Here is a 12,918-nt window from a genome sequence, read left to right as displayed (position 1 = left end):
GTGAAAGGGGGGGGGGGGTCCGCCCCTCAATATCTCGCTCTTTACACTAAAGCTTTTTTTAGAACTTTTAAAAAGCTTGTGCTTCAGGAGTAATTCTTAAATAATTGGAACAAAAGTTAAACTTTCAAAAATGGGATGGAGTTGTTCGCTAGTGTCCATCGATGGCAGTTGAAATTTGTGCAAATCGTGGATACTGGTGAATGACTCGCTTTATGGTTGTTGGGTATTTGGCTTAAATTCTTCTAATTTTGCCTTTTACTGATTTTTATTCATCTTTCAATGTTGGTTTTTTTCATTGTTTTTTATTGGTTTGTTTTTCACAATGTTTTTCCATGTTTACTTTTGTTTTTAGTTTTTAGTCTTTTTCGGCATTTTGCTTAGATATATTTTTTATTTGCACTGAAAAAGAAAGGCGGTTGTCCTTTCCAAATAATTTGCTCTGTATTTTTTTTTTTCAGTATTTTCATTTAGCTATAAAAACCCCATTTTGGTTGTTTCTTACATTCTGATCCTGAAGTCTGACAACATCAGAGCTTCCTGGAGGTGGTTAGTCTTCCGAAATTAAGCTTTAAATTAATCCTAGATACTATTAGATGGTGATATTTACTTTTAACATTAATAACACTCATATAGACACTAGCATTTTGTATCAATCCTACCAGTCTTCCGTTTGCAATTACAGAGCCAACAAGAATAGCTTTATTGCCCTTACGTGAATACCATGTTAACTTATGGGCCATTTTACTACCAACTAGTGTATTTGTTACAATTAGCTTGCCATACCTATAAAATGGCAGCAGTCTCTAATCATTACTGTTATTTTTCCTACACCAAATTTAACAATCAGAAAAGCCTTCGACGCCATTTAGCGTTTGGCGATACTTGGCATTTTTCAGTGAAATAATAAGAATAATTAACTTAATTTAGATAGTTGGTAAAATTAGTGTAGTAATAAGTGTCTGACCTAAGTTCCTGACAGGAAACCGATTACAAAGCTTGAAAGAATACCAAGTGTCACCAAACGCTAGACGGTGTTCTTTGCCGATACTAGCGCCAGTTTCCACTTTTCTCACATTCTCAAAATGTTAGGCCCTTCTGTCTTAAACGCTTCTAAATTTTATACTTTTTTGTTTAGGCTGAGCAGCGTTCAATATTTGACAAATTGCCAAAGATTATTCTTAAAAAAAGGCCAGCATTATGAGCTTGGAACCCCCACATCAGGCTTTCCAACAGATTAAACATTTATACACTGCTTCCGCCGTCCACAAATTCCACGGATTTTGGAAGAAGGAGTCGGTAAAAAAAAAGAAGCCAGTATTATGAGCTTGGAACCCCCACATCAGGGTTTCCACCAGATTAAACATTTATACACTGATTCCCCTGTCCACAAATTCTCCGGATTTTTGTAAGAAGGCAAAGTCCTTAAAAAGAGAAAAAGAAAAAAAGAAGCCAGGATTAAGAGCTCGGAATCACCCCTTCATGCTTTCCACCAGATTAAGCATTTATGCACGGCTACAACTGTCCACGGATTCCCCTGAAAGAAAATTGAGTTCTCCAAAGGCTGTCAAACAGTTAACGTTTAAAAACAATTTTTTTTGTATTTCAAATTAACGTTCGTGACCTTATTAACGTTGATTCCCAGAGACATTTCAGAGAACTCAATTTTGTTAGGAAAGATTTGACAAAATCAAAAAATCCAGAAAAATTGGGACTATTTGAAGCATAGCATTCAGGGACTTACTTGCTGTCTTCCGTAAATAAGTAATATGTACGCATTTATTTCCGGATAACATTTTTTTTAAATACAAAATTAAGCATTCCTTTCAAGCAAATCCTGGAGTTCACGAATAGCCTTTTCATACTGTCGTTCGAGATCCCTTAAAGAAGCAAGGTCATCAAGAAGATTCTTCTTCTGTAACTTGGACTCGCGTAGCTTCTGATATATCTAAAAGAAAAATTTACCAGTATTGGATTTATATTTGAATATGCATCAACTGTCTCACACCACTAATCCGACAATGAAAAGAGGGCAAGAGGTATATTCTATTCAGTGAAAAAAAGAAAAAAAAACAGAGAAGTTTTAAATGTTTCGTCGAAGGTCACCAAAAACACGTTTTCAGTAAAAGAAAACAAAAAAAAAGAACAGAGAGAAAAATATGTCAAGAGCTTAAACACGAAAACCGAGAGAGCAAAACACATAATAAAGCAGGAAAAAGTAGCGTAAAACTAGAGACATCCAGCCTAGATCGAAATAAGTTAAAACAAAATAATTGAAAAAAAAGCGACTTTAAAAACCTGAAATAGAAAATAAACACAATGTGAACAACAAACCAAATTCAGAGCAATCTTATTAGTTACAACGTTATTTTAGTGTGAAACAGGGTACTTAAGGACTTTAATTGAATATATAATTGCAAAAAATTGTAGGGACTGATTCTATAGTTCTCGTTTAAGTTGTTGAAAGCCCCCCCACCCTTTAAGGGGCTAAATCCAAAGAATTAAAAAACACTACCCAAAATTAGAAATCGATCGACAGTAGGATTGCCCAAAATACAGAAATAATTTAGCCAAATTTTTTTAATCAGCCAAACAAGGGTTGCCAAAATTACGCTTTTAAAGATACTTATAAATTAATTAAATTATGTCAAAATAACAAATATTATTGCCCTAATCCATACAGCCTAGAACGTAGCTTTCTAAAGATTGCTTCTCGGAGTCATTTACAAGGCCCTATCTTAATTGGTAAAAAAAAGAGTTACAGAGATTTGCTGACTAAACAGAGAAGATTTACTATTTTTAATTACGCATGGGACGATTTGATAAAACCCGCTCTCCTCTTGCTTATTTGTCTCCATAGGATTGCCCCAATAAATCGTGAATATTTTCTATTTCTGTGTTTTGTGTCACTGAATGGCAATTCTGTATATTGTTGTACTTTTATTTTCCTAATAAATACAAGAATTGAGGAGCATAAATACAAATAATTTTTTTTTTATCACACTAAAATACCAGGTTCAAAATGAGAAATGCGGCAGTATTATGCCAAAATAAATAAGTAAAAAGGAAAGAAAAATGATGCATGTAAAATACAATTTTAAAAAAAGGATATACATACCTGTCACATAAATAATTTTCCGCTTGATCGTTTTTTCTTATTTGATCGTTTTCTTTTTTCTTTTTTTTTATGGTTTTATATGTTTCTTTTTTTTACGTAATTCTGTATCATTGTCCCGTAGTTGTTCTGATAATACCAAAATAAAGTAACGGACTCAGAATGATAGATACGACAAAATCATGTATACTCAATACAAAAGGAAGAGTTTTGGAAATTTTGAATACAAAATTCAAGTTTTTTTTTTCAAATAAAGTAAATAGATTTCTGTAACAAAAATAATTTTTAGCTTGACTGTTTTTTTATTTGGTTTGATCGTTTTCTTTTTTCTTTTTAGTTTTTTATGGTTTTATATGTTTATTTTTTTACGTAATTCTGTATCATGTCCCGTAGTTGTTCTGATAATACCAAAATAAAGTAACGGACTCAGAATGATAGATACGACAAAATCATATATACTCAATACAAAAGGAAGAGTTTTGGAAATTTTGAATACGAAATTCAAGTTTTTTTTCAAATAAAGTAAATAGATTTCTGTAACAAAAATAATTTTTAGCTTGACCGTTTTTTGATTCGGTTTCATCACTTCCTTTTTCTTTTTATTTCTTCAGTCATTACATAGTTTTTTATGTGATTTTATTATAATTCTTTCTTTTTCCACTCTGTGGACGTCTTGTTTAATATAGACAAGATTTCCGTGTAATTATTCTCCTTCCGTTGACGCACTTATTTAAATGCAAATAACGGGTTACATGACCCATGCAAAAAACATCAGCAGCTAGAAGTACATATGAAAAGCAAGGAGACTGGTCAGCCATAGCAAGGTCTGATTTTTTTTTTTCTTAATGTTGTCTTCGTTAATCTGTTTTTTTCCTATTTTCTTTGTTTTTTATCCATCTATTCCTATTTGAATTTTTGAAAATTTTAGCCACATTAAATCATTTTAGCCACAAAAGCTCTTTAGAGCTTATTGGCTATCCCTTTTTACGTATTTTGTTCCTTCGATTTTGTTCTATTAAATTGATTCTTCTTTTTTCACTCTCTCTTTATCCAATTAACAATTTTTTGTTTGAAATATACGCAGCTGGAAAGAGGATTGCAATTACATACATAGTATAAGCACAGCCCAAGACCATATCGGAATCAGAACTGATGGGGACGCACTTTACAATTAGCTTTAATGTCCAAAATTATAAAGGTTTCACATCTAGCTTTTGCACTGTATATTTTAAAACATAATCTAAAACAGAGCTAATGAAAATTATAAAGTGAATTATCTGTTATAAGACATCATTTACTGTTATAGCTTATAGCTATAGTTCATAGAAACAAGAGTTTTACCTGTGAATCTTGAAATTTTGTGCTCAATCAAGAATAAAAGTTAATTAAGGCAAAGCGAAGGCAAGGTATAAGAAAATAAGGGTAGAACAAGCCACTTTTAAATCAGTCAGTCTTTGAAATAACAGTCAGTCTTTAGCGTCTTGAAATTCAATCTCTTTGTATTTTGAATTTGAACTATCTTGTTCCTTAAGTCATATCAATAAATAAAGTTTCGTTTTAGGTTTTATCTCTTCATTCCTAGGGCTTCCTACTCAGTTTTGGGTTTCTTAAGCTAAATTCTATTTGTTTTAAGCTTTGAACTCGTTAATTACATTTCAATATATCGCAAGGAGCACCACAGGAAGTCGCAGGGTGTTTTCTTGCAGTTGAACAAAGTTGGGAAGATCAGTCTTGGAACTGATATTAGGATACTACTATTGATGGTAATGGCATCGTCATTTTTGTGTGTTCTCAATTTATCACATTATAGCAATATAGGTTCTCTAGGATATAACAGACACTATGGGTTAACACTGGAATGGGAGAAACGCTCTGCAAAGTATGTAGAAAATTCGAAAACAAGGAGTTCCCAGGAGGCGTCTCGGATATTCTGTGTGAATGAATTAAAATAAATTTATTTATTGATAGGACTTTAGGAACAAGATAGTTCAATAAAATCGTATTTGAATTAATTGTATTTTAATTCAATTTAATTTTTGTTTAATTTGATAAATCTGTTGCTATTCAATTAACTCCAATTTTTAATTAATTTAATCTAATTATTTTAATTTTAGTGTAATACCATAAAATAAAAGATACAGATGTTCCAGAGCCAGAGCCTTACTGGCGCACAGGACTCGAACCGACGTTTCAACAGGGTATCTTTTATGGGGACAAGTAGCAACCTTGTCCCCCAACATTGCCACAACAGGGATCCATTCTTGGGCCCCGTATGGCCAAGCAGAGCATTAACCCACAGTGCCACTACAGGGTATGTAACGTTAATTTTATTTTACTTTTTTTTTCAAAATCCCATAATAATGAGATTTATTATTCCTCATAATATTGAAAAATCCAATTAATTTCAAAATCTGTTGAAACTAAAATATTTTATTTCAAAATAAATAATTGAAATAGTTTACTTATAAATTATTTACCTGACTCTTTGTATTATTTAATCCATCGAGAACAGCTTTTAAGTTTTTGCTAACTTCATACCAGCCAGAAGGTTGATTGTACAATCTGAAACGAATAAACGATTATATAGGATTGTCAAAATAATTAATTTATGAAAACCTGGAGGAGGAGGGATGCAAAATGCCTTTTTTGGGCATGTTTGTTATTTTTTTTTCACTGGAATACCAAAAATATATTTTACAAGGAAATACCAAACAACGACATTTTTCAAAGTCTAGGGGAGGGAAGACAAATCTAGGATGATTCTGTATCCCTCCCCCTATTGGTGCCTCTAAATCCCAGAACAAAAGAAAAACAGGTGAAAAGTACATATACACTTTACCGTAAAAAAAAATAAAAAAATAAAAATTGATTGTGGATTGTCAGTTTAATCGACATATACTGATATTTATTCGTAAAGTTTTGATAATATTTTATTTACGAAAGTAAAAAACTGAAAACATTTAAAACGTATTTTCTTTTCAGAAAAGCGCAAATTATGTTTTGGTGTAGTCTTTTTCATGGAAAAAAAATATTTATTATCTTTTCAGATTTTTTTTTATAATTCACAAACTATTCTATCCATGCTCTTTGACAACCTTGATACACTTACACTCTTTTTGTTTATTTAAATTGCAAGAGCAGAAGTAGTAATAGTAGTAGCCTCAAAAGTTTCAACTTAATCCTCCCAGTCGTTTTCGATATATTCCTGGGGTGTCTTATTGGCAACCTTAAACACAATACATTTTGATTTAGTTTAAAGCAACATTTGGTTTTAAAGAATAATGGGCCAATTACATATTTGTGGGGGGTTGCTATGCCCAATATCCCCAAAGACATAGTTGCTGAACCGTTCAACCACACTGAAGAAAATAGCTGTCTCGAAATTTTGACTCGGTGCGTTTAGAAGATGAAGGGGCTTGAGAGACGGCCCGCATGCCCTCCAATCTCTTTTTACTCTGAAAAAGCACACAAGAACTTTTAATTTTTAATTTGTCATCAAAAGACTGGCTGACGAAATTCAACCAAACCTGGTCAAAAGTTACTGTTTAAAGTTTCCATTGTTGGAAAGTAATCCATTGTTGAACACCTAAATTTTAGTCTACGTCAACATAATTTTTTTTTTGTGTTGGTAATTTTTCAGTTGGTATTTTTTCTATAAGTAATTATTTTTTTTTTATTTTTTACAGAAAATTGAGGTACTTTCATTGAAAACATTTGAAAAACAACAAAATTACCCCTCCTAGATTTTGAAAAATTCATTCTTGGATTGTGGCTCTCAATTAAACGGGTTAGGGACTAGAACCTAAGGCTTAACCTTAAGCATACAAAGAATTTAATCCTATAAGCATATAGACTTTAAGCTTTTGTTTCAAGCTGCGGACGGAGTACATCTTCCAATCCAGAGACCGATGTTTTAAGGAAACTGCGTAGTGCATAGATAGCCAAAACAGAAACTTTCTGGACACTGAGATCTTTAAGAAGGAAGTATTCAGTACATCTATTCTATCTTTATCTTGTATACGTAAAATTCATTTCTATAATCCACAGAAAACGTAAAAGAAGAAACTGATGATACAAGTTTTTCTCAATGAGACATAGTGGCATATGTTGCTACGCAACTATGATCAAAGCCACAATAGTTACATAGCCACGGGACCTTGGCATTGTCCAGTTTTCTCTGATGTACTGCCACCCCTTCCCTGTTAAAGAGCCTTTTCAGTTACAAACTTTCCAGGTTGAGAAATGATGGGCAATTAATAAAGAAAAAAAAAACTTGCTTTTAAGAAGAAAATATTTTCGTTTGGTTACTACAAGTATGTTAAAGGAATACCTTGATACAGAGTCAAGCACTGAATCCACCACTGTCAGTTCCTTTTCTAAAAAACTATTTTCATCAGTTAAGCTATTAAGCAGTGTGTACAATGATGTTAGTTCTCGATGCTTCTCAGCAACTAAAATAAAAATTAATAATAAATTACTAACACATTCCTTTAACTTAACAATGTCGAAACATAAATGAATCGATGTTGCTAACGCTGTACAATTGTATCGTTTTGGTACAATTTAGAGGGCCTGGTAAAATTCGGTTTATTTAAATTTTTTGGTACAATAAAAATTTCTTGTATCTTTTGGTTTTATTTGCTCCTTTCTGACTCGGATACTTGTTCAAGTTTTAAATTACTGAGAATTTTCTTTCTGTGTCGGCAAATATTTTTATGTCAAAAATGATAGTATGTCTAATTAAAGATGATCACGTAAAAACTGAACTGTTTTCAGTAAAATATTATTTTCAACAAAATTACGATTTATTCTCCTTATCTAATTCAAACTGATTTTATGGTGGTGAAAGACAGTAAAAGCATAACAAATAAAATTTTCCGGTGAATTATTAAGACAGTAATTTAATTACATTTGATCAGGCAGTGCGGCCTAAAAACATTTTTGGAATAAAAAATAGCGTTTTCTGTTTTCTGTAAAGTGTTTATCTTGGAAGACAATTTACTAGAGTGAAACAGCGATATCCTTATTAGCTATCAGTGATAAGTAAATTTTCGTTATACTTGAGTTTGAATTATCTCATGATGCAACCTTAGCTCGTTCTGAGCTGTAGCTATTGTCAGCAGTTTACTGTTTTTTTGTCATTTCTTTACTGTTTTTTAATTTTATGATGTATGAGTTTTCTTAGGGATATAAACAAGAAACTAAACTTTTCGCAAAGCATGCGATATATAATCTTTCAATATTGAGGTTGAGGTGCAGTCACAGTCATGGGTTTTTCTGCCCCTGAAAGCAATCCCAGTTTTGCACACACACACACACACACACCCTTAAAACATAAGTTGGCCTATCTTTCATGAAATATAGCTAAAGAGGCTCCAATTGATGCTACAACCAAGAACAAGGGTACTCCTAAACTTCCTCCAAGCTGCACCAATGGCTATAGTGTTTTAATAACTTGATGAGCTGAAAAACTTGAATCAGGTGGAGTTGTTAAATGGTCTAGCGTATTCCAGCATAACCAGACGAAACTACTAGCTTCAACAGCTTTGAGAAAGAAAAATAATAGTCCCGTTAAAAGCTGCCTTTTTAGTTGGCGAGTGCTTCAGTCTTCGTTGGACCAATTGGTAAAATAATTTGAATATTGAAGGCCGAGGTATTACATAGAATCTAGATATTTACAAAATTTTGATATAAACTGAAACTATTTAGCTTTTTCAATTAGCAGTCTTGTCTCCATACTGCATTTGTTTTTAGCAACATAAAAATTGTCAATCCCGCTTTCTAGGGCTATAATGAAAGAAAGGTTGAGATGGATAGGACAAATTCTGCGGATGAATAATGACAGATTGCATGAGGTCGTCCTTGTCAGGCAACCGTCTAGGGGTAAACGAAAAGCAGGTCGCCTCCGAGTGGGTGGAAGGATCATAAGGAATGACTTGAGGGAAATGGAAACTTCTTGGGAGAGTGTAAAGAGGAAGGATTTGAATAGATTAGAATAGAAGAGGTGCGTGCGTAGTTGTATTGGCCTCAGGAAGTTTGGAGCTGCAATGAGTTGTTAGTGGCAGTGGCGTCATTGAGGGGGGCAAGGGGGCAGTTGCACCCCCAATAATTTGGAGAAAACTATAATTTATCAAGTAGATTTAAAACTGTTTTAAGTAGCTTTAAAATTTTGAAGCTTGTGTTGAGTGTCGAATTTGCTCTTTACTTTGAGCGGATAATTTTTTTTAACTAATTCATGCTCTTTTTAACATAAGGAAAACGAGAAATATAGGGGTCCATTAAACTTCGTAATACGTTCCGTATTATTATACCTTTGAAACCTTAGCATCAAGTAAAAATGTGACCCTAGTTAATGGAAAATTGAAAAATGTTCTACGCTTCCTGTTTGGCTACATTCGCTCAGGTCAATTTTATAGTTTGGTCATGGAATTTGGTAAAGCAACCTCTGCTCCAGGAGCCATTTAATTGTTTAATTTTTATATCCGGTATTTAATTGAAGATTTCGATTCTCTTATTTGTCAATGAATTGCCTAATAAGTGCCGATGACGTCCTATCCTTCGGTTTTGGAATCATGTAAACGCATAAATGAAGAACTGCCTCTATGCATAGTACAATACTCACTTCGGGATTTTTTGTTTTTCTAAATATTTCTTCTAATCAGCTTCAAAAAGAAAACTGACATAAATTTTCTAAGAATCATGACTGAAATTAGTCGTATTTCACACATCACCAACGTTACTTGTGGGACATTTATCTCTGCATCAGCACATTGTACGAAATGTCTGCTGAGAATAAAATAAAATGAATTTAAACAAAATATGTATATTTTTCTCACAATGTAGAAATTTGCTCACACGCTTTGCTTGTGAAGGGAATTATACACATAAAAACGATATTCAGTGTAACCCTTCTCCAGAAATGTATGCCCTCATACCTTTATTTACGCAGGAAAAACTTTTGTGTAAACTTTTATAGAATTAGTTTTTCTTAAACCAAGATACAAAGGAAAGGTGCTCAAACTCTAGGAGTCACTTTCCCCTTTCAATTGGCTTCCCTGCTAATTTTTAGTTAATTTAAGGTTTCTGCCGCAATGATGGCAAGAATTGTACAGATTTTCTGGGTATTCTCGCCCAAACAATGCCCAAGAGAGAAGATATTTCTAACTTCATTTTTCGAATAATCTGAAGTTTGAAATGCGGTCACTATTTACATGTGGGGAATATGTCACAGTATAATGTTACACAACCTGTGGTAATACTTCAATTTATCCTCAATCTTTGCTTAGATAGTGCTATTGTGCTGCCTATGATTTTTGTTTTGGCTTCATTTAGCCTGCTGATATCAATGCTATTTATTCATATATATCGGCAAAACCACACAAAATCAACTTAATAAAAAAAATCTTAATTAATATTTGAATATTTCACACATATTAAAAGCACAACAAATTAAATCTTAGAGAATCAAAATCCATTCAAAATTACAAGCAAATGAATACCGCAATACCCGGGGCTATTAGAATAGATCTTTGTTCAATTACGGAATTGAGCATCCTATTCTGGGCGTATGGGTTGGGGAAAGTAAAGGAAGAATGTGTACTGCAGCATTAGTAGTGAATCTGGCTGAAAAAGCTGAGTATATATGACATATACCTTTGCCCACCCGAAAGCTTGTTTATGCTATACTACTGTTTATGCAATATATACTGTGCTATATATGTGCTATATATATGTGCTATATATGTACTATGAAGGTATACGTACTATATATGTACTATATATGTGCTATGTGCTATATATATTATGCAATATATACTGTTTATGCAATATACTGTTTATACTACTTGTTTATGCTATACTACTGTTTATGCAATATATACTGTGCTATATATGTGCTATATATGTACTATGAAGGTATACGTACTATATATGTACTATATATGTGCTATGTGCTATATATATTATGCAATATATACTGTTTATACTACTTGTTTATGCTATACTACTGTTTATGCAATATATACTGTGCTATATATGTGCTATATATGAACTATGAAGGTATACGTACTATATATGTACTATATATGTGCTATGTGCTATATATATTATGCAATATATACTGTTTATGCAATATACTGTTTATACTACTTGTTTATGCTATACTACTGTTTATGCAATATATGACATATACCCACCCGACAGCTTGTTTACGCTATACTACTGTTGTCTGCAGCAGCTCATTGCTGACAATTTTAGCAAAAGTCAAGCAATAGCACTTATATTTTTGATTGTTTAATGTGTGTTTATTGTTTATAATGCATTGTGTAATGTTTTTAAATTTACCAAGTAGCCTGTACTTCCTTTTCTTGAATAGTGCTTGAATAGCATCTACTTAAATAGTACTCCCTCTTGCCCTCCCCCCAATAAAAATAATGTAGCTATGTTCCTGGTTAGTAGTAGTAGTAGTAACTAGAATATTTAACCGAATGCAATAGGTGAAAAGTCAAAAGTGCAAGTAAGCAAGATTGTAATAATAAGAAACTTTTGATTATGCCTCAAAAGCTAATTTTTTTTATTTTTGACAACGTTTTGACATGAGTTTCAGCACTACTTGGGCATTGTATTTTCGATGTCAAAAGAAAATGTCCAAAACTTTCATGTCGGCCATATTGCCCAAAAAACGCGACTATTTTTTTGGAAAAACTGCAGTTCTCTTAAACTCTTATGTACGATATATATGCAACTGCCATAGAAGGGAAATTTTGATTCTGTCCACTTTTTTAACTTTCACGTGTCATGACTTGAACATGCCTAATAAGTTAAAATATTGAATATAATTTGATATACATAAACTTTTACTTGATAAAACAAAATTTGGTCCTTTAAAAAAAAGTTAGGTTAAAATAGCAAAATTCAAGTTAAAATTATATGGGTCACCCTTCGAATATTAATCCAGATTATCTCACCGCACTGGGAAGTGTCACATGTGACGGGCTGTTTTGGTTAAAAGTGATTGCAGAGAAAAAGAACAAAACTAAGTTTGGATAAGGTAGGCTTTATAAGCCAAAACTTGACAGGATGATCAATAAATTCAAAATGTCTTCAAGACAAAGCGTTTCCTAGCCATAAGCTCTATCGAAGTCTAATAAATAGAATTTGAATTTGATCAAGGCGTAATTCGTTTCGGGGGTATGTGCCCAAACTCATCAAGAGGGCCAAAAGGGTCAATGAAAATCCTCAACTAACATATAATAATTTTTATAAGAATAAGTAATGATTTTGATACACATAATATCATCACAAATATTAGAAATATGTCGCAGTTTATTCGCTTGGGCACGACCCACATAATTCTACGACGACTATGTTTACATTGGCATCTCTCTTCTCTTTTAATTGTTTTTCTTTTTTTCTTTTTTTTTAAATTCGGTTATTTAATTGTTTAATTAATCCTTTGGTTCTTTTTGAATTTTTTTTCATAAAAGACGCTCAAAAATTTGGTATCGTATTTGGTCTTCTGTTCCAAGACCAAGTTCTATTCAGTTCTGTTCTGAAGACCAAGAGCTGGTCTTCTGTTCCAGCTTTTCAGAAAGACAAAAAAGAAATATAACGAGTGTATCAGTGATCTTAAAGCTTCAGCGTGCCTCTGCTGAGGCTCTTAAGAATCCAAACTTGATGTTGAAAAATATAGAAACATTCAGAGCGGTCGTAGTAAAGCGAGTGTTACTATTCCTGAAGAGCACTATTTCGCCATTACTCTGCTGTATTTGGCTGCTGTGATTCGAATTTAGAAACTGAAAGTGATG

At 32.6% G+C, this 12,918-nt stretch overlaps 1 protein-coding gene across 7 annotated transcripts in view; it reads right to left on the bottom strand.

Moving 5' to 3' along the window:
* Positions 1–1,758: 1,758 nt before the first annotated feature.
* LOC136031787 (coiled-coil domain-containing protein 93-like) overlaps positions 1,759–12,918 on the bottom strand; it is a 119,849-nt gene continuing 108,689 nt past the window's right edge. For all 7 annotated transcript variants that reach the window (XM_065711569.1, XM_065711570.1, XM_065711565.1 and 4 more), the window contains 3 exons: positions 7,443–7,563; positions 5,590–5,674; positions 1,759–1,945 (listed from right to left, as the gene is read on the bottom strand). In XM_065711569.1, the coding sequence (XP_065567641.1) occupies positions 1,811–1,945; positions 5,590–5,674; positions 7,443–7,563 (341 nt within the window). In that variant the 3' untranslated portion in view covers positions 1,759–1,810. The remainder of the gene's footprint in view (positions 1,946–5,589; positions 5,675–7,442; positions 7,564–12,918) is intronic.

Source organism: Artemia franciscana, chromosome 10 (genome assembly GCF_032884065.1).
Source record: "Artemia franciscana chromosome 10, ASM3288406v1, whole genome shotgun sequence".
Lineage (NCBI taxonomy): Eukaryota > Metazoa > Arthropoda > Branchiopoda > Anostraca > Artemiidae > Artemia > Artemia franciscana.
Note: the sequence above shows the minus strand (reverse complement) of the source record. Positions and strands in the feature narration are given on the sequence as shown.